Source organism: Canis aureus, chromosome 14 (assembly GCF_053574225.1).
Source record: "Canis aureus isolate CA01 chromosome 14, VMU_Caureus_v.1.0, whole genome shotgun sequence".
In the NCBI taxonomy this organism is placed as follows: domain Eukaryota; kingdom Metazoa; phylum Chordata; class Mammalia; order Carnivora; family Canidae; genus Canis; species Canis aureus.
Genome location: NC_135624.1, coordinates 48412260 through 48434769, shown reverse-complemented (window position 1 = coordinate 48434769; position 22510 = coordinate 48412260). Strand labels below are relative to the sequence as shown.

The window sequence follows — 22510 nt, the reverse complement described above, 5'->3', positions numbered from 1 at the left end:
ACACATTCTAGGCCCTCTATAAAAGTTTGTTGAACCAAACTGCTAATAAGTGAAAGAAAGAAAAAAAGAAAGGAGGAAAGGAGGAGAGGATTGGCTGCTTTATATCTGATGTCATAATCCTGTTGAGGCAAGAGACAGCAAATTTAACAGCCAGTTGGTGGTTATTATGGCATCATAATTCCACCACTAGCTAGGAGCCATTTGTTCTAGAGAAGTGTCATGTGATAAAAGTCTGGACGGATTAGGAAAAGTCCATAATTTGGCCCACTCTGAATTTTACCTGCATCAGTCAACTGGAAAGATTTTTAGTTAGAGATTTTTAAGAAACCAATAAAAGATTAACTGAATCCACTCAGTGTCATGAGAGGTGTGTATATACATAGTTCAACACTACATGAAACATAAATATATACAACAAACTGCAAGGATATACAGTGGAATCCTCATGATTTTCAGTTCTTCCTCATTAAGTACAGTTGCATTTAGCCAGTGTGGTTACAAGAATCACTCTGTTCAGCTCTGGCCTGGACGCTTTTACCGGTGCCCCAGATACTAATCTGTGTGCCATGCTATTCTTGTCCTACAGCTGTCTGTGTTAGGACATTGCTCCTTTAGGGTAGGGCCTATTGGCATCAGAAGAGAATCTTTTAACCTTTTCTCACCCACTGGCATGAAGCTTCCTTTAAATCCAGTTGTCATTGGTGGTATTGCTCAGATGCTTTGTCTCCACTCGCAGGTAGCAAAATACTCATTTATCCATTTACTTCGTGTTCTTCAGTCTGAGTGCTCCCTATACGCATTTTATCAGCTTCATTGGGCCCTTTTTGTTCTTTGCTACATTGCAAGAAAGGAAAAGATTTGAAGAGTTTAAGGGGCATCTGGGTGGCTCAGTCAGTTAGGTATCTACCTTCGGCTCAGGTCATGATCCCATCCCTGCTGAGAGCCTCCTTCTCCCTTCCCCTCTCTCCCTCCTCACTGTGCTGGCTTTTGCTTAGATAAAATATTTTTAAAAGTAAAAGATTTTAAAAGAAAAAAAAACACCACCCATTGGAGAAAGAACTAATTGGTTGGGATCTGAACTGAAGGCAGGTTCCCCCACTGCACAGAAGCAGGGATGCTGTTTCCTGTGTCATACCAATAAGCATTCCCTGCTCAAAGCAACAGTTCAGGATTTTTCTGTAAAATTATTTCATGCCCCTTATTGGTTAAACTATAAAAACAAGAGGAAAATTTTAATATCGCAACTGTATCACCTTAGCACCTAAACTATAGAGCTTTTGTAGCAAATACAGATAAGAAGGGGGGGGGGAGCCAATTCAGTGCGAGTTTTGAGAGCCACAAGGTAGCCCTCCTATCTCAACCCAGGTCTTAATTATCATTGTGATGGAATATTGAGGCATCCTTGTCCTCAATGTTTTCAGCTCTGCTAGCTAAATGCAATGGCAAACACTTGGCTCTGAAAATGGCCATCGAAGGGGTTCACTTAGGATATTTTAAGCTGTTGCAAATGTGCACTGGGTGTGATCTACACTGTAGGATGTCCTTAAGCATCCTGGGAGAGGACCTGGGACAGCATGAGGGCGGTCCCTAAGATGAAGGATGTTGAAATAGGTTTTTTCATCACATTTGATAAACATTTACTGAATTTCTAGGCAACAGAAACATTTACCATAATCATAAGGCAAGATTAGACTTGATCTCTGCTCCCTAGCATCTCATAATCTATTCAGAAAAGAGATACATAACCATAGATCAATGTGAAAGTTGTAACAGTAAATATAAAATTCTCTGGAAACACTATCCTTCCCCTACTTCCTCCTCTAGCTTCTTGAAGAAAGGGCCAGAGGAAGTTACAGAAGAGACTGACATTTAGAGTCAGATCTGGAAGGATGGAGAGGAGTTTCACCAGGAAGAGATGGAACAGAATGGACAGTAGCAAAGAGGCATGAAATCGCATGGAGAGGCAGGGAAGGATGAATGCTAGTCCAGTGTGACTGTAGGGAATTCAGGGAATCAGAGCCAAGACTGGGAAGATAATCCTGGGTTCAACTGTGATTCAGTCTTGTATATCAGGCTGAAGTCGATCATTATTTTGTAGGCAATAGGGAAGCAGCACAGGGCTATAAACAGAAAAAATGGTCTTTTTGATATCATGTTGGTGCTCGTAGAGGTGAAGTTTGGAGCTGGGCTGGACCCAGAAAGAGCTCTTAGGAGACAAGATTTGAGAGTTATTGAGGCTCTTCCATGGAGTAATGCATGGTGAGCATTAGAGTGGACATGTATCAGAGACATTCAGATGTTAGTAATATTTTTTACCCAGCAGAAGAAAATTAATCCAGCATTCATTCATCAGAATTATTAAGTACATTTACTTGGATCCTATAGTATGTTCAGGATTTGGAGCACAGAAGTGGTAACACATTGACACTGCTTTGTAAGGAACTTACAGTACACTCTGGGACAAACTGTACATGCATGAAAAGTAAAATAACACGCTAGCGTATTATGGAGTATCCAAAGGGCATCATAGCAAATCAGTGCAATAACAACTACTGAGGGCCAGAGATATCAGAAATTTGGGATGAGGAGAAAAATTATGAAGGGCTTCCCAGAAAAGATATCCTTTGAGCTGAGTCCTTGTAGACAAGTAGAAGAATAGCTAGATAAAATAGAGAAATAGCCACATGTGCAAAAGCACAGACATTAAGAACTTGATGCACTCAGGCAAATACATGGGAACTACAAATACTACACATGGCTGGAGAGAAGATGAGTTTGTAAAGGGGCAGGAAAGGAGGATAGAAAGAGGTAGACGGGGACCAAAAAGTACAGAACTGTATGTGCTAAGATAGACTTTCATTGTAAAAGTTATCGGAGGATTTTAAAGTTCAAAGAGTATCATGATCGGGTTTGTAGTTTTTTTTAAGATTTTTATTTATTTACTCATGAGAGACACAGAGAGAGAGAGAGAGAGAGAGGCAGAGACACAGGCAGAGGGAGAAGCAGGCTCCATGCAGGGAGCCTGATGTGGGACTCGATCCCCGGTCTCCAGGATCAGGCCTGGGCTAAAGGCAGGCGCTAAACCGCTAGGCCACCCAAGCATCCCTGGGTTTGTCTGTTTTTTTTTTCTTAAAAATCACACTACAAATAGTATAGAATGACTTTGCAAGTTTCTGACTGGATGGTGGTATCATTCACTAAGGGAACATGCAAAGAGCAGATGAAGGGGAAAGATTTTAAGCCCAATTTTTTGACTTGTTGGGCTTGAAGTGTAAGTTTCCCAAGGGCTACTGTAACAAATCTGATAGCCTCCAAGAACAGAAATTTATTTTCTCACAGTTCTGGAGGTTAGAACTCAGAAAATCAGCAGGGTTCCTTCTGGAAGCTCTCTGGGAGAATCTGATCCATGCCTCTCTCCTAGCGTCTGGCGACAAGTTTTGGCATTTCTTGCCTCGTAGAAACATTACTCTGATCTCTGCCTCTGTCTTCACATGGTCTTCTTCTCTGCCTGTGCCTTTGTCCTCTCCTCTTTGAAGGACACCAGTCATGAGATTTAGACCCCAACCCAAATCCAGGGTGATCTCTCTTGAGATCTTCAACTTATTTATATCTGCAAAGACCCTATTTCAAAATTCAAAATAACATCACATGTATAGGTCCTGGTGATTAGGATTTGGATATATTTTTGCGTGGGGGGGACAGTATTTAATGTGTTATAAAGCGAATGAAGGAATAGCTGTCTTCATAATCTGATTAATACTCCAGCTTTAGTGTGCATGTCCAAAGGTAAAAGGAAATGCAGAATTAAAGACAAGAGTTAAGGGGCAGACCAGCAAAAAAACTGCCTGTGGGAGTCTGATAAGGCTTTAGAGAGAATGTGACATTGGAACAGATTCTTGGAGGTTGAATAAGCGTGTGCTTGCCAGAGAGAGCAAAAGAGAAACTCTTCCCCAGCAGAGGAAAAAAAGAGGCAAAGCATCGATAGGGAGGACTGTGGTGGTACCAGAACTGGAAACAGGAACTGAGGATCAATCAAAAGCCCTGTTATCTGAGCTGATAAATGGGAGCAGAGCCAGAGCACAGACAGACTTACTGCTGACTCCCAAAGCCTTGGGCTACAATTGACAGTCAGTTGTCCCAGCTAAGATGCAGGATGTGCCGGAGCGCCCGGCGGGGCTGAGCACGGGGATGGGTCAGTGGTTCCAGCATTTGGGAAAAAAGATGCACAGAGATGGACATCAGCCAAACTCCAGAGGGAAGGGAAACGTTTAGGAGGGATTTCTTATGCATCAGATGATCTAGTTTAAACTTCACAGCCAAGTCTGATGTAAAGCAGACAGGGCAGGGACATCACACCTCCAGCCACCAAGAAAGCGAACACCGCGGACGTCGCAGCTCGGGAACGCACCAGCCCTGCGGGGAGGGACGGAGGGCCACGGGGGAGGCGTCGTCCCCTCTCGGAGCGCCCTTTCGGGAGGAGGAGAGGCGGCCCGAGCTCGCGGGAACCAGGCGCACCCGCGGCCACTGCGCCGGGCGCAGGCAGCGGAGCGCAGCGGAGCGCAGCGGAGACAGGAGGCGGCGGCGACCACGAGCTGGGAACCCGCCCCCCATCCCTCCAGTGCGCAGGCGCGCGGGGTGCAGCGACGGCGAGCTGGGAACCGTCCCCCCATCCCTCCAGTGTGCAGGCGCGCGGGGTGCAGCGGCGGCGGCTAGCTGGGACCCGCCCCCCATCCCTCCAGGGCGCAGGCGCGCGAGGTGTAGCGGCGCCGAGCTGGGACCCGCCCCCCATCCCTCCAGTGCGCAGGCGCGCGGGGTGCAGCGGCGGCGAGCTGGGAACCGTCCCCCCATCCCTCCAGTGCGCAGGCGCGCGGGGTGCAGCGGCGGCGGCTAGCTGGGACCCGCCCCCCCATCCCTCCAGTGCGCAGGCGCGCGGGGTGTAGCGGCGTCGAGCTGGGAACCGCCCCCCCATCCCTCCAGTGCGCAGGCGCAGGAAGATGGCGGCGGCGGCGGCGGCGGCGGCGGCAGAGCAGGTCTGGGAGCCCCGCCGCGGCCGGGGGCCAGAGGGGCAGGGGAGGCCGGGACCTCGCCGTGGGGCCCGCCGTGGGGCCTGCCGCAGGGCGTCGGGGCGCGAGGGCGTGCTCCGGAGGGCGGGAGGGGCTGTCCGCAGCCCGGGCTGCCGGCGAGGGCGGGGCGGGCCTGCGGGCGGGGGCTCCGGGGCGGGGGCTCCGGGGCGGGGACGGGGCGGGTCGCCAGCTGCTGGGGGCAGGCGGCCGGGGGCAGCGGCGGCTCGTGCCGGGTTCGGTGGCCAGCAGAGCTGCGGGTAAAAATAGCGTCAGCCGGCGCGGGCGGGGGGGCTCCCGGACCGCAGCCAGGACCGCGGGCGGTGGCCTGGGTGTCGGCCTGGGGCCGCTGGTGTCCGCCCCCCGCGGGCAGCAGGCAGCAGGCAGCAGGCAGCCCTGCGCGCTTTGGTTTTGCAGCTCGAGTCCGCAGTTTAAGACCGCCTCCCGTCCGCTTGGTCTACGATCATTTCTTAATGCTTTAGCAGGAATTTCCTGATCCTCCCCCCAAAAAAGCAAGCCATGCATACGCATACCTGCTTGCATGTGTTGCATACGAACCTAGAGGTGCGACGGCATTTGGTTGTAATAAAACTAATTTCCATAGTCATTTTACCCCCTTAACTGTTATCTTCCTCTACAAAACTATATGACCGTTTTTTTTCTTTTATATATATATGATCGTTTCTTTTGAAAAAAAGTGTCATTCTCCAACATTGTTGAAGAAGTGAATGCAAGTCAAGATGCCAGTGTTCTCAGAAAATACTTTCTTGACTAATTAACTGCTTTTAGAGATGTATTTATGTCTATATGTATTTCACTGGAACAGTCATTCAAAAGGACACAAATAGAAGCTATGAAACCCACCTTCAAGGAGCTTTAAACCCAGACTGTCAAACGCAGAAAAATCAGCTAAGGGGGGGGAGGTGGGGGCACGCTACAGATGGTGGCAGGAAAATAAAAACTAAAGGAATGAGTGAAAGTAAAAGGAGACAAAGCTCCTTGGAGTTACTGAGATAAAAATTAATTGTTCCTTGGCTTTCCTGATCTCCCTCCTGGCTTATCAGCTCTTGTTTTAGGTGGTTCTCTTTTCATCCATATCACCTGTTGATGATGCTCCAGAGGTGCCGCCAAGGTTCCGTTCTCACTTTACACCTAAGCTGGGTAATCTGGTCCATTCCTTAGTTTCCACTTGAGAGTTAAAAACATTGACGTCTTCAGCCTGTACTGAATTTTTCCCACAGGCCCCTCAAACTCAAACAGGTACAAACTGGGTGGCATCGTGTTTACCATTAAAAGGGCTCCAACCATCCATTCGCTAGGTTAACCCCACTAGAAAATTGAGAGCCGGACCAGCTCCAGGGAGCTCAGAAGGGACTCACACTTGCTCTCATGCTCTGCTCTCCCAAGTGTGACATTTGAACAAAGGGTCCCACGTTTTCTTTTTCCTCCATACTCCATATGTAATTAGCAGGTCTCTACCTGGGAGTCATCTTAGATCCCCTCTGGGTCACACAGCCCATCAGTCAGCAGGTTCTGTAGTTCTTCTTTTTGATGCCTCTCCCCATCTTTTCATCTAAAGCTCAGTCAAGTCCTCCTTTGGAGATACATCAACCTGCTCTTGATGTATCTTCATGTCTAAACTCTTCTGTCTCTTTTTGGTACATGTCTTTGATTTTGCTGTAATGCAAATCTGATGGTATCACCTATTTTAGATTTTCAGTAGTTCCCTATCACCTTCAGGATAAAGTCCATTGTTCTTGACACAGTACTTATGTCCGCTCCTTAACTGGCCCCTAACCATATCTCTGATCTTATTTTTTGCCCCATTTCTGTACTCATCCTTTTCACCATCCACAGAAACTTCCAAAATTGGTTCACAGAGAGATAACTTGTACTCAGGGTTTCCATGCTGTTCCCTTTGCCTGGAATGCCTTTCTCTGTGCTTTTGCCTGGCTAACTCCTATTTATCCTCCCAAGTTTCAAATGAAATCTCAGCCTTTCTTAAAAACCTTCACCTGATGCCCTTGCTTGGTACGTAGAGTTACATTCCTCTTCTGTACCCTCCCAATATTGTGTGCATTTGCCATGTTGAACTGCCATTGTTAGTGACCCTGTCTATCTACTCTCCTGGCCCGTAAGGAAGTTCATTGAGGGTTAAGTGCTGTGTCTTGTCTTGGTGGTCTGGAGCATTTGGCATATAGTAACTCTTCAATAAATCATAAATACGTCAAGTTGAATATAATAATGGACATGAATTGGCGAAGAAGAGTGAAGAATGCATCCTAGGAGAGAACAGTTTTGTCCTTTCTTTTATGTAAACCTTTATTCAAGCTCTGACTTTAAAATTGCCCATGATGTGTCTGTGAAAATTAGAAGAAAGCATACCTCCCTTAAGGTATCATATACCTTCAGCCAAAAAGTATCAAAATGCATATTGCACTCCAAGTCATCTGCGGTATCAATGTACCCCTCATAGATGTTGCACCTCATGTAGACACAACCTATACAACTGTACTCAACTACCTGTTTTATGAAAAAAATCTGATGGATGGATTGAATTGTATTCTATAGGCCTTCCATACTGCTCTGTGGAATTAAAAAATTGTATCTGTTACATTACAATAATTATTCGCATCTTTTTCCATTTTTCCTTAAGCCTTTAACCAGCCCACTACCTCTGCCACCGTAAGATTGTAGTAGCTCTCTCCACTCTTTATTTTCAGATGACCTTTCCTTTTACATCCCGAAGAAAAAAGAGTGTTTTCTCTTCTGAGTGTGAACTGTTTCACCAAAGTGGGAGCCTATCTTTAAATTTAAAGCCTATTCTTTTCTCATATCCTCTGTATCACTTTCTTTCCTGCTTCTTAAAGGGTCTCATTCCCTGTATTATCCTGCCCTCATCTGAGGTCTTTGGTCTTTGCCCCTCTTGGCATCTTTCCTTCTGCCGTCAAACATACAAGTCTTTCCCCCAAATTGTGAGGCGGGGAGGCTGGGGTTGGTTTACTAACAGCAACATGAAAAGCACAGTTTCCTCTGACAGTACATAATTCTTTAGCTACAGTCTTCTCTCTTTCCTCTTTTCTCTTTCTGGACTGGAAAATAGATGTTTACATGTGGTATTTTTTCTTCAGACTGCAGCTTCGCATTTTTTTTTTTTTAAAGATTTTATTTATTCATGAGAGACAGAGAGAGGCAGAGACACAGGCAGAGGTAGAAGCAGGCTCCATAGAAGGAGCCCGACGTGGGACTCGATTCCAGGTCTCCAGGATCATGCCCTGGGTTCAAGGTGGCGCTAAACCGCTGAGCTACCCAGGCTGCCCTCCAGCTTCACATTTTGCTGGAAGAGTTCCCCTTTGAAGGTTATGGAAGCACTTTTGAACAAAGCAAGTTCAGCGACACTGCCCGTCCTTGGTTTTCTTACCATTCATTGTATTTCTCATTTTCCACTGTAGCTGCACATTTAAATTTCTCCAAGACTATGTGCTTGGCTCTTTGTTCTCTTTCCTGTATGCAGTTTTTCACAGTAAACTGATGTACTCTCATGAATTTAATTTACCTTGAGGCTAAGCACTCTCAAATCTTTATCTCTAGTCCTGACTGATCTAATATCCATTCCATCCTTCCCCTTGCCTTTGAGTCATATGGTTATTTCTCATTTAGTTTAAGTGCAACATATGTAGAATCTTCCTCCTTCATTCCCCATATTTAGCTAGTCACCATTCAGTAAACACGAGATTCTTTGAAGTTGGCTGCAAATTCAGTCCACTCTTCTCACGGAGTATATTTTTAATCTATCCTTTTTCATCCCACCTCGTTATCTCATTACCTCGAACCTCCATTATGACAACATCCCCAACAGCCTACTTACTGTTATTCCTGTCTCCTCTCCTACAAACATCCACACATTTAGCATCCTGAAATATATGTCATTCATGTTTACAAACCTCCAGTGATTCCCAGTTAAACAGACAAAAAGACTGGGATTTGTACCCAGCAGTCCAAACATTTTCTCAGCCTACCCTACTCTGCAACTTTATTCTCCCCCCTGTTACGAGCTCTGATCCATCTACTTCTTGTTTCGTTGAAAACAAATCCAAAGCCATCCCGTCTCTCCTCCCGTTGAGCTCCATGGCATGTATTGGCCAAAGTATTGAGATTCTGGCACCTAAACATACAGAATACTCTATTGCATTGCTAATTATTTTATACCCAAATTATATTTGGGTATAAATCTAGAGAATATGGGCAGCCCAAGTGGCTCAGCGGTTTAGCGCTGCCTTCAGCCCAGGGTGTGATCCTGGAGTCCCGGGATTGAGTTCCACATTGGGCTCCCTGCATGGAGCCTGCTTCTCCCTCTGCCTGTGTCTCTACCTCTCTCTCTCTCTCTCTCTCTCTCTGTCTCTCTCTCTCTCTTCTCTCTCTCTCTGTCTCTCATGAATAAATAAAATCTTAAAAAATAAATAAAAATCTAGAGAATGAGGATCCTGTCCTATATTTCCTATTTGTGGTATTAGTGTTTAGCATAAAGTGTTTAATAATTTTTTTTCCTTGAGCTCCAAAATCTATGTAAGTTGGACAGTATCCATTTCTACCGTTCAGTGTTCATGATATATTACCAAAAATGTTATTTATTCAACCATAGTCTTAAGTTAGACGTTCTCAAACTTTTTGGTCTTGGGTTATCTTTATGCCCTTAAAGGTGACTGAGGATCCCAAAGAACTTTTGTTTACGTGGGTTGGTATTTATTGATATTTACCACATTAGAAATTAAACCTGAGAAAATTGGAAACACAGGAATACACAAGCACATATTCCATTCGCTGTTAGAGCATTGATGTCATCCCATACAATCACTTAGCCTCTGGAAAACTCCACTGAACATTCATGAGAGGGGGAGAGTGAATAACGTCTTGGTGTTATTTTGAACATAGTTTGTCCTCTCCAGATTCCTCTAAGCGTTGAAGCAGTTCCTCCAGTTCTCCCCGGCCCTGACTTTGAAAACTGCAGATGTAGGATAATGTCAGCTTTAGCCAGTTGGGGTGACAAAAAGCAAAATGTGTCAACCTTTACAAATTCCTGTAAATGAAAAAAATTTATATAATCTCTATCTATATATATAATGAAATAAATCACTATAAATCATTAATAAAAAAAAGATAACACACCATGGAATGTGTATGTCAGCTTTTCCCCCAAGTGAGCTAGCTGTACACACTAGGACTATTCAAAGCAGAGAGTGGAAATGTGTCACCATATAGTCACACTAAAGGTTCTTCTCCTCTCTAAGCATAGTAATGTCATGACTTGGAGCCTGCCACTCAATGTGACTTAAAGTTTATTCATGGAAAATATATCACTAACCCGTTCAGCTTTCTTTGATTAGGAGTTTGCACTTCATCAATAAATGCCTTGAAAAGAGTGAGTATGGCGGTTCCACTGTGCTGTCCTTTGTTTTTAGCAAAGTTCCAATGGTCCTGTAAAGAAGTCCATGCGTGAGAAAGCCGTCGAGAGAAGGAATGTCAATAAGGAGCACAATAGTAATTTCAAAGCTGGATATATTCCAATTGATGAAGATCGCCTCCATAAAACGGGATTGAGAGGAAGAAAGGGCAACCTGGCCATCTGTGTCATTATCCTCTTGTTTATCTTGGCTGTCATCAATTTAATTGTAAGTATATGGTACAGAATTTCCTTCTTTTAATTACCTTAGGGATTTTTCAGTGAAATCGCAGACTTTGTTTCTATAACTTCTTTTGAAATCCTCTTACTTTCTGCTTTTCTGTACATGTTTTATCTCTTAAGTTCTTTTAAATGCACAATTACCTTTGACACTGTGTGCAGAGAGGCCCTGACTTGCCTACTGTCCAATATATTGTCTAACAGAAACCTATCTTCCTAATTTCATGACCAAGAGGGCATCTTATCAGATGTTTTTTCCTCTGATGTATACTTTGAAAAACAACAGGAGATTCTGTCTTTTACACACTTACAGAAAAGACCCACTGGCCTTTTTAAAAATTTATTTATTTGTTTGTTTGTTTGTTTGTTTATTTATTTGTTTATTTATTTATTTTTATCCATGAGAGAGAGGCAGAGACACAGACAGAGGGAGAAGCAGGCTCCATGCAGGGAGCCCGAGGTTGGACTCGATCCTGGGACTCTGGGATCACGCCCTGGGCGGAAGTGAGACACTAAACCACTGAGCCACCCAGGCATCCCTAAAAATTTATTTTTAAAGTGCAGTTAACATACAGTAGATTAGCTTCAGATGTACAACAGGGGGATTTGACAGTTCTGTAGATTACTCAGTGCTCACTGTAAGTGTAGTCACCATCTGTCACTATACAACGTTATTACGATGTTATTGACTATATTCCCTGTGCTGTACTTTTCATCTCTGTGACTTACTCATTTCATAACTAAGTCTGTACCTCTACTCATTGAGTTGTCTTAAATATGTCATATATTTTAAAAACCTAGTATGCTAATATTGACACGTATTAATTTTATTTAGAAGAAAATGTGCATGGAAAGTTCCCTTTAAAGAACTTAACTTTTGGAAGGGTAGAGTCAACTTGGTCAGGAGAGACCTTTGCCATCATGACTTTATTGCCTTTACCTCTCCTAAAAAATACAATCCTCTCTGTTTTCATGCAGTCCTAAACCTAAATTTAGTCCTAAACCTTCTCAACCGGATTTTTTTTCTTTCTTCTTTTTTTTTTTTTTAATTTTTTTCTAAGATTTATTTATTTATTTATGAGAGATACAGAGAGAGAGAGGGAGAGACAGAGGCAGAGGGAGAAGCCTGATGGAGGACTCGATCCCGGATCCCAGGATCATGACCCGAGCCGAAGGCAGGCACCCAACCACGCCACGCAGGAGGCGCCACACAGGTGTCCCTCCTCAACCAGATTTTACAATTGCAAACCCTTATTTGACAGCAAACAGTTATATCTATAGTCTTAAATTTCTGTTGTCAAATGGGAGGATCTGGTAGGCCAGTTTACACTAAGGTGCTAAAGACTTAGTATGTTGCCTTTTCCAAAGATACTTGATTTTCTAAAGAAGAAGACTTAATCCAAGGTTGTAACAATCTGAGGGCTACACCTGAACCCCTCTGGCATGTGTGTAGATGACATATTGAGAGGGTAGTTATTGGTATACCCAAGACTGATGATCATGGGCTACATTGGTTCTAACCTTGATTCCATTTAGTTTATTTTTGACTTCTAATATTTTTAATCCCATCTTTTGTATTTTATGTACATTCAAAACATTTGTGTCTAATTCTTCCCTTACATTGAAAAGACTTCATACTATAAATAGCTTTACTAAGAGTGCATGTTCTGACTTTATAATTTTTTTGTTGTTGGAAACTTTTGGTTAAGATGGCAGAATGGGGACATTTTTGTCCCCTTCCTCTTTAAAAAGCTCATCCCAAGGTGACAATGTCAAGAGATAGAAATATCTTGAAAGAACGTGGGAGGCACCTAAAATCCTAAATTTGGCCCTATAAAGAAGCAGGAGGAGAAATGGCAGATTTCTCTGCATGTCTGCTGGGGAGGGGGCTGCAGGGCGTGTTGGTGAAAGTGCCTTGCAGAATCGTCAGGAATTGGAAATACAAGTGCCATGAAAAGCAGGACTGAGGCAGGAACTGAAAACAGCTTCTTTGAAAAACCTGTAGGAGCCTTGAGATCCCTAGCCTCACTCTCCCTTCCAGCCAGCAGTTGGGCAACTATGCCTCCTAACCCCACACAGTATGTTATGGAAGGGAGACAATTCTTCTTGCCTGAGGATACTGCACAGAGCAGGTGGGGATGGGTTTCCATGCTGGAAGCAGAGAAGTCTGAATCCTGAGCACTGAGACTCCGTTTCCCAGCTCTCTTCTCATCCTCTGACTCCAGCTCCCTGGCACCAGGCTTATGTCCTTGAGGCAAGAGATGAAGTAGTCTGCTCCAGAAAAACTGAAGCATCTGGGAGAAAAAATCTGTAGATACTGACACTTGGCAGGTCCCAGTGAGACAGCCACCCTCTCTCCTACTGTGAAGCCTGTCTGTCACAACCACCCCACACAGAGAACTTTCTGTGCACTTTTTTAAACCTCACTGTTAAATATGAACACTGAGCTATCAGAGATAATGGAGTTTTTTGGAAAGCTCCCAGATTTGAAAAATGATGAGCACCAAATCACCCAAACCGTGGGGAAACTAGGAATTCAGGGAGACAGAGAAAATAGAATGAATGACAGAAAACTTAAAAAATTAAAATCAGTATTTTCAGAGAAATGAGACGATATTACATCCATGAAACAAGGATAACATGCCATTAAAAAGGAGCAACTAAGGAATAAGGAAGAACTTAAAGAAATACATAGGGATGGATGGATAGATGGAAAGAGAAGGAGAGAGATTGGAAGATAAAAGGAACCCGTCCAGAAAGCTCAACAAAATTGAAGAATCAGTCCAGGAAGTGGAACATTCTGTTAATAGGAGTTTCACAAATTGATAAGAAGGAACACTGGGGATAAAATTACCAAATAAATTAACCAAGAAAGTTTCCTGGAACAGATTGAAAACTACCATTCTAGGTCCAGTGTCATGCACAAAAACTCACACCAAGGCCATTACTGTGAAATTGAAGAGAACCTGGGATAAAGGGAAGATCTTAAAACCTTCCAGAGGAAGTGAAAAAAAAAAAAGGTTGCATATGAAGAATACAAAATCGGAGGCATCAGACTTTTCAAATGCAACCCTGGAGACCAGAAAGCAAGAATACAAGGGCCTTCAACATTCAGAGAGAGAATAGCACCAAACCTAGAAGTTATCAAGCTCGACTGTTAAATGTGAGGGCTTATAAAGACATTTTTAAACCATATATACTCTCAAATTTTACTTCGCATATATTTTTTCTAAGGAGGCCACTGGAGGAGGTGCTCACCACAAGAAGGAGCTGACTCCCAGAAGGCTGAAGACAAGGATACAGGAAACAGTATCTATCTAGTGCAGGAGAAAGAAGGAAGTTCCAGCATGAAAATGAAGGACAAGTTCACGGTTACAGTTATGTAGCCGACCCAGCAGTGACCACCCAGATTGGAGCAAGAAGATCAGAGTTGCAGCAAGATCGCCTGGGAGAGAAAAATTAATAGAAAAAATTGTTAAAGAGGTTTGGACTTTTAGAACATTTTATCAAGGGACATTTTACAGAAACATGGGAGGTTTTGAAAAAATTCAGTCAAGTTTTCAAATGAAAACTTGAGCAAAATTTGAGTAAGCAAATTTGGTCCAGTGCCAAAAAAAAAAAAAAAAAAAAAAAGAATATGAAACCACAAGACAGAGTACAAGAAAGGAACTGCTCTCTTAGTTACAGTATTTGGCTTAGCAATGAACAATACTTATATGGTTACAATACTAAAAATACTGAACCTGGATCTAATCTAGCCAGCACTTGAAACCTATTTCCATATCAGGATTGGAAACACAATAAATTCTCATCTGCTAAAGTATGAAAATAATAGATAAAACCTCAAACTGATGTGTCAAGAAATAATATATCACCTAAAAATCTGGGATAAATTCTAGATGAAATACCTAAAGTGGTTGTCCCAGGATGAGATGTAGAGGGAGCAAAAGGAAGAAGAAACTGCTCTTGTAGCACTTTTTGACTTTTAGCTATTTGCCTCTAATACCGTGATAAAAATAAAACTGGTTCTGTTTATAAGTGGAAAACCAACTGATACAATACAATACAATACAATGTTCATACCACTGATGAGACATCTCAGGAAGTTTAATGCTTCGGCAATTATCTTCTGTTTGGTTTCTAATTATGTTGAATATATGCTACCCATTCGCAGGGGATTGTTTTCTTTTTTAGATAACACTTGTTATCTGGGCTGTGATTCGCATTGGACCAAATGGCTGTGACAGCATGGAGTTTCATGAAAGTGGCCTGCTTCGGTTTAAGCAAGTATCTGACATGGGAGTTATACATCCTCTTTACAAGAGCACGGTGGGAGGAAGGCGAAATGAAAATTTGGTTATCACCGGCAACAACCAGCCTGTAAGTTACCACTTTAGTCAAGGGACAGTAGAGAAATTTTCCTTGTTAAAAAACTAGAGTTGATTATTGGAAATGGATATTTTCCTTGAGAGAATATTCATCAGCACATTTAATAATATTGCGGGTCTTATAATCCATTAATGTTATTTGCTTTCTTAATACAGATTAATTATTCTAAGAATACAGAATATCCTCTATCTCCTCCACACAAAATAACCAGCAAACAAAGCACCTTCCCAGGTTGGAATACCCTGTACTTTCTGGGAGTCTAGAGAAGAATATGCCAATCTAGTCCATGGCAGCCTGTGCCCCATGGCTGCTGCAGTGTAGGTTTTCAATGACATAGAACCTAAAGGTGTTCTTACCACCTCCTGCCCATGTGACCCATGGATTTGTGCAGAGCAGTGTAAGCAAACCAGCATATAAGCCCTCTTTTTAAAGAATTCTTCCCAAGTGGATAGAGAGGGGACAGACCAATGCAGTTAAAATTCTTTGAAGTTAGTCTATTATTTTAAAGTGTTTGATAATGTTCTTGATGAATTTTGGCTGCAGTCTCCTTTGAAAACATACTCATGATAAAGTGTTTTTCTGAAGATTGTCTTTCAGCAAGGGACAACAAAGCTCAGTGTAGAAAAGAACAAAACTTCTATTACGAGTGACATTGGTATGCAGTTTTTTGACCCGAGGACTCAGAATATCTTATTCAGCACAGACTATGAAACTCATGAGTTTCATTTGCCAAGTGGAGTGAAAAGTTTGAACGTTCAAAAAGCTTCTACTGAAAGGGTATGATTTATTTTGTTTGCTTTATTACTGGAAGAGAATTGCTGTCTAAATTTACAAAGTGGGAGGGGAGTTTTGCTGTTTTATAAGTGATGGGAAAGAATAAATTATGGAAAAGTGGGAAGGATTGATTAGTTCTGGATTTGTAATCTGATCATTATCATGCCACATCTCTGTCTCAACACCTATAAAACGTGACAGGAAACCCTTGCCTTTCATATTCTATGGCTGAAACTCCTGTTTCTGTCTCTAATAATTTTCACTTTAATTTAGAAACACTTTTTATTACTTTTTTTAATTTTCAGATTACCAGCAATGCTACTAGTGACTTAAATATAAAGGTTGATGGGCGTGCTATTGTGCGTGGAAATGAAGGCGTATTCATTATGGGCAAAACCATTGAATTTCATATGGGTGGTAATATGGAGTTGAAGGCAGTAAGTATTCCTTAAGAGTTTAAGAGAATTATTAGATTCTTGGGCACATGAATCTATATGTAGAATAGTATACAATTATTAAAAATGGTACTATAGTTGTATATTTTTTGACCTGGTAGTGAAAGAGAGTTACAATTTGTGAAATAAATTGTTTTTATTTTTCAAAACATAACTACGTTTATAAAAACCTGGAAGGGTGTGCCAGATGTCAACAGCGGTTGGCTGTGGGTAGCAGGGTAACAGGTGACTTAATTTTTCTTTCTGCTTGCCTCTTGTTTTCTAAAAAAAAAATTTTTTTTTTTTTTTACAAAATGATACCTTTGTTATTCCTTTGTTATTTTAAAAAGCAAAAATGAATAAACTTCCAGAATTCTGGAAGATTTCCAAAGTAAGAATTATCAAAGTAGTGTCCATTCCCTGAAGTTGTTGGGGTTTGTTTTTTTTTCACTTAAAGATTTTCCATATCCTTTACTGAGTTTTATATCCAGTGATGTGAAAATCAATTAGCAGATGTAAGAAATGTATTTTATTTACCCATCTATTATTAACTACAAAAGAAAAAGATTTTGCCTTTATTTTAGCTATTGAAAAGTGAAGTTTTGTCCTTTACAGTTTATATCTGAACTTCAATAGGTAACATATATAAGGGAGCCAGAAGTCCAAAAACAGTTTACCTGCTCACAATTTTAGTCGAAGCATATTTATTCAAAAGGTCTTCCTTTGGTCGCCTGCTATATGCTACTTAACTAAAGCTAATTAAATTGATTTTACCAAGCATCATATGCGACAAAAATAAACTGAAACCTAAGGATTTGTATTTTTACCTAAATTTAATTTCATAGTTCTAGAAAAAATTTCATAGTTCTTTAAAAAATTAAGTTTTCCATTTTCTTAAATAGCTTTCTCCCTTAAGCACACATTCTAATTTCTAAATAATAAAGATGACATAAAATGTGTTTCTTGCCAGAAACTCAATAGCAGTACTGAGTATTTTTTGCATGTATTGTAAGTAAGAAGCCATTCCTCTAAAAGAATAGTGTTGAAGAACCGTCACTGTGGGGCTATTGTTCTCAGCACTGGAAACTCAAAGAAGCAAGAGGTGTGATAGATTTGTATATAGCCATTAGCAAGTTACGTAAATCTTTTCTTTTTTTCTACCTGAAAACTCTATCTGTTGTTAGAGAAATACTAAGATTCTTTGAAATACACATACATACGTTTCAGTTTCTCCACAGTTAAAGAAAAACAGGCCAGTACTGAAAATAATTAGCTTTACAATCTAGTTAATATCAGCAATTAGTTTTTAAGCATATAGCTAATGATAAGAATTTTGTTTAAAAAAATAATTTTATCAGTTAAACTGTTTTTAAAGAAATCAAATTCTTTAGCAGTTTTAAAGAAAGTAAAATTAAATGACCACAAGATGGCAACATTGGAACAAAATTCAAAATTCATCACTTAGGGATTCTATTTCCATATACATACTAATTAATACTGCATAGTACATTAGCTATTTCCATTTCTTCATACCCAGCTTTGTCTTATTGCTTTAAATGTCTTCTGTAACCTGATGACTCTCAAATTTGGAACTCCTGCTTTAATCTCTCCTCCAGTCTAAGACTCACATACCCCGCCGACTTACCTTCACTCCAGGACAGAACAGGCATCTCAAATTAGCAAGTCTAAAATCTTCATACCCTTCCTCCCTCCCCAGTCATGCTTCTCTTTCAGTGTTCCCATCTCGTTAAATGGTGTCTATCAGTTCATCAGCAGCCTTCTTGCTCTACCTTCAAGAGATAGAGCCTGGCTGCTTCTCACTGCCTCCCCCACCACCCATGCTATAAAGCACCACCGTGTCCTGCTGCACTGTTGGAAAGGCCTCCTATGCACTCTGGCTGCTTCCTCATTCACCCCTGTGATTAGTTTCCTGAGCAGCAGCCAGAGCAGTCCTTCCTCAGAGATCACATCACTTCCATATTCATATCCCTCCAAGTGGCTTCTCCTCTAACTGGGGATAAAATTCAAAGTCCATTTCCTTCGACTCCTCTCCTACTAGTTGACTCCCTTGTGCCTTCTGCTGTAGCCACACTGGCTTCCACCTGTTCTCAAGCACCTAGCACATCTTCACACTGTGGCGTGTTGTGTCCTCTGCTTCAGGTGCCTCTCCCCAGTTGCCCACATGGCTTATTTGTGTCATCCCATTTCCGCTGCACTGTGACCTCATCGGAGAGGCCTTCCTTGACCACCCAATGTAAATAGAGCCCCGGCCTGCTCACTGTCTCTCTGCTTACCTTATTTCTCTCCGGTGAGGTTTTATTTATTTTACCTGTTCACATGTTTATTGTCTGCCCCTCCCCATTAAAATGTCAACTGTATGAGAACTTGGACTTGCCTGTCTGTTGATCGCTGTACCCTCAGCACCTAGAATAGTATCTAACATGTAGCAGACATTTAATAATTATTTGTGGAGTGAATGGGGAAAAAAAAAAAAAAAAAAAAAGAAAGGAGAGAGAGGGTTAGGAGTTCCCAAAAAGAAAAAGGCCACAATAACAAGAATATTCCTGAAATAGTGGGCTTGAAGAAGAGAACCTCCAGGCTCTCTTTCTTTGAGTGCCTGGTCTTTAAAATTCATTTTCGGTAGGAGAAAAACAGTTCTTTTTTTCTTCTCATCATCAGAAATATACCAGTCAGTAACTTTGTAAAAACTCTTAGGAAGTAACAAATGATCTCTATCAGTCTCATGCAGGTAGGATTGATGAATATTAGGTATCAATACACATTATGAACTAGAGGCCACTAGCTGAATCTCGACACTGGTTTTAATTTCCTTTGTTGTTGTCTTGGTCATGACTTTACTGTTTTTCGTTACCTATTTTTCTTGTTAACATTCTAAGTTTTGTGTATTCATCTCGTCCTGTCAACACTTGTGGAGGCAAATCAATCATACTATTATCTGTTACTCTCCTGATAGGAAAACAGCATCATCCTAAATGGAACTGTGATGGTCAGCACAACTCGCCTACCTAGCTCCTCCAGCGGAGACCAGTTTGGTGCCGGTGACTGGGTGCGCTACAAGCTCTGTATGTGTGCAGACGGAACTCTCTTCAAAGTACAAGTAACAGGCCAGAACATGGGCTGCCAGACCTCAGACAACCCCTGTGGAAACACTCACTAGAAGAACCCGAGAGGTCACCAGTGTGTTCATACCTTGACTTGACTTTTTTCTTAAGAGTGTGCATGCAAGTCATGTTTTTAGAGAGTTTGCAGTCACTCTTATTTTATCTACAGAGCACTACGTACCTATACTACAATCTCCATATTTTAAAAGATTCTCAGCCTGAATTTTAATACATTTCATTAAGTTGCACTGATCTTCAAATTAGAGTTCTAAACTAATTATCAGAAGTGAATACAACCAAAATTAATCTTTAAAGAAGTGTTTTTAAAATTCCACTGTTCCTTGTCTCTAAAAGGGTAAAGGGCTGAAGCAACTGTTCAGACTCACTATAAGTAAATTTTGGTAACTAATGGGGTTAACACCCACTTAAGATGTTTGAAAGGTACACCGTTAATATGTGTTGCACATTCTGTCTTTGGGCTTCTAAGAGGAAAGATAGATTTTTAGTGCATTAATTTTCAGCTATATTCTCAATGCAAGTGAAGTCATTAGAGAACTTCACATATGTAAGCTGGTAAGAAACCATGGTTTCTTAGTTTTACACTAGTATGAAAACACTTTGTAAAGAACGTTTACCTGTTAAATATTGTTAAGTATGAAGTGTTAATGTGGTAAAAAATTGAAACACAGTCTCAGCTTTAACTATGAAATAATAATGATAGCTGTCATTTACTGAGCATCTTACACATCCTGGGCACTGTCCCAGGCGCTGCATGTGTAATATCTCTTAATTCTCCCCACAGCTCTGTATGTCGGTGGTATTACCCCAGTTTTACCCATTAGGAAGTTAAGAAACTTAAGTAATGTCACATAGGAGATAGCCAGGTTGGGATTGGAATTCACATGTGATTCAAGCCTATATGTACCTGTTTCCAAATACTGTGTTCTTTTTACTATTTGCGCTGAAGTCTTAATACTTAAAACTCTAGAAAAATGGAAACGACTAATTCAAACTCCCCTAAGCAGAGAAGATTCAAATCAGTCATGCTTACTCTAGTTTAAAAAAAAAACAATCTCCTGTCCAAAAAATGGCTAGCTGCTATAATCAGGTTTTAAACTAGCTTAAGCCAATTCCAAAATATTACACTATAGAGAGGTCAGATTAGCCTCATTATGGGTTAGTCCAGTTTCCTAGCCAGGGGACCTTGGCCCCTTGGAGCACCTGAATTGGATAGAAGGGTTCCTAAGATATTTATACCCTCAGCCCCCGGGCGATGCAGTGAGAAGTGGGAGGCCGTGGCCCCAGGCAAATCCTCGGGGCTGGGAGTGGTTGGTAAGTTTACCCCAGTGTGCCATTTAAACAGTACCCATTTTAGTGTTCGCCAAGCCTTGAACAAAGTTGGGAAGCACTGGAGTAAAGGGTGCTGATACAGGAAATAATTTTTAAGTAAATTTTGAGTAAGTATGAGAACTGATCTCTGCTCCTCCTTATCACAATCCCATTGTAACAATTTACAATCCTCCAGCCGGTTGATTTTTAATGTTTTTTATATTTGACTTAAAAGGAATTCTCTGATATTATTAATCATACACACAGCGTCAGGGGCAGGTGTTTTCAACATAGTTTGCTGCAAAATAAGCAGTAGAGATAAATCATAAGCCCTACTCTGCATTCAAGTATAACAGTATCCTGTCGTGGTCAGTTAGAACAGTGTAGATTAGAAAATCAATACAAAAAACAATCTGCATTCAATACAGTCACAGTTCTCTCTGATAGAACAACCAAATGCCTTAGAGATTATGAATAATCATTAAAGTAAACTAACAGATCGACTTATTATCTAACTGAAGTTTTTAAATGAAGGAAAGAAAGAACTTTATGACCGCTGAGTGCTATTAATTGATGTGATATTCAGATCCTAGTTGAATATAATCAGTGTCACTTAATATTTGAATGATATTCAAAAAAACCCATTGGTATTTTCATTCAGATGCTTAGTATATTTTTAATTTTACATTCTTTACTTGTCTGCTCTATTTAGATTTGTTCTGAAAGTGTCTTTAAATATTTTTGTAAAAACCACAAAACGCTGTTACAAAGTATTATTTATTGAATATAATTCATGAAGCAATCTATTTTTACTCCTCCTTGAGAAATACTTGTGTTTTTGATACATCTCCATTAAGTGCTTTTGACACGAGAGGATATTTTGATGTTTTTATAGAACTGATTGTAAAGGTAACAGGTCTTGTATTTTAGGACACTGTGCAGGTAGCCCTTGCCTTTTCACTGATGTGTAGACCTGGAACACTCACTGAAAATGAGATGAAGAACAAACCGTCCACTTCACCTGTGATCTGTTTTTGCATAATGGTAAAGCTTCAGCTGCTCCTCCTCATCACCAGATGGTATTTCTCAAAAACTGAAATGTTGACTTTGCCCCTTTCTGCTGGCTGTTCCTGCCCTGCTCGGAGCACAGATACGATAAGCAGCAGACTCAGGGAAGGTAGACAGGCAAAGACAGGATCCCAGGAGAGCGGGGTGGATACATGCTTGCTTAAATAACCCCAGTACTTCCCAGATAGGTTGCAATGACAAGGGGACAAGTGAAATAAAAACAGAGCATTTCAGAAACCGTCCAATGGGCAGCTAGGAAAATGCGAAACAACTCAAGGGGGACTGCCTATACACGGTCTGCAAGATTTAAAAATATACCTACTTGTGTTCTTTCTGCATTATGAAAAAAATGAAATACTTTTTGTGTGATAATTTTGATGATGAAAAGTGAAAGTTCCACCTAGTTTCGAATGAATTTTTTAAGAGGATAAGAACGTTCTGGTGCTAAACTTGACAAAAAAGAGACTATTGAAATGCTGATAATTTCAGTAGTCTTAAAAAGTGTTGAGAGGGCAAAGACTACAAATTATGGCATATAAAAAGAAACCTGTAACTCATTTCAGATTGTTAACCTGAGTTTCAGTTTGTTCAATTTGTAATAACTATTAATGATCTCTGTTTACAATAAAGACTCCATAAATTGTTTGCTGTTGG

At 41.2% G+C, this 22510-nt stretch overlaps 1 protein-coding gene across 1 annotated transcript; it reads left to right on the top strand.

Moving 5' to 3' along the window:
• The first annotated feature begins 4882 nt into the window (after nucleotides 1–4882).
• SGCB (sarcoglycan beta) lies at nucleotides 4883–22501 on the top strand. Its single transcript, XM_077847982.1, has 6 exons — nucleotides 4883–5030; nucleotides 10520–10729; nucleotides 14935–15120; nucleotides 15715–15906; nucleotides 16209–16340; nucleotides 19312–22501. The coding sequence occupies exons 1-6, from the start codon at nucleotides 4995–4997 to the stop codon at nucleotides 19513–19515; spliced, it is 960 nt and encodes a 319-aa protein (XP_077704108.1). The 5' UTR covers nucleotides 4883–4994; the 3' UTR covers nucleotides 19516–22501.
• The last annotated feature ends 9 nt before the right edge of the window (nucleotides 22502–22510 follow it).

Bases quoted from the DNA above. Each gene is read 5' to 3' on its own strand.
- SGCB (XM_077847982.1), top strand. From the start codon at position 4,995: ATGGCGGCGGCGGCGGCGGCGGCGGCGGCAGAGCAG. The intron at 5,031-10,519 runs GTCTGGGAGCCC...CTTTGTTTTTAG, and splicing joins CGGCGGCGGCGGCAGAGCAG to CAAAGTTCCAATGGTCCTGT. The intron at 10,730-14,934 runs GTAAGTATATGG...TTTCTTTTTTAG, and splicing joins TGGCTGTCATCAATTTAATT to ATAACACTTGTTATCTGGGC.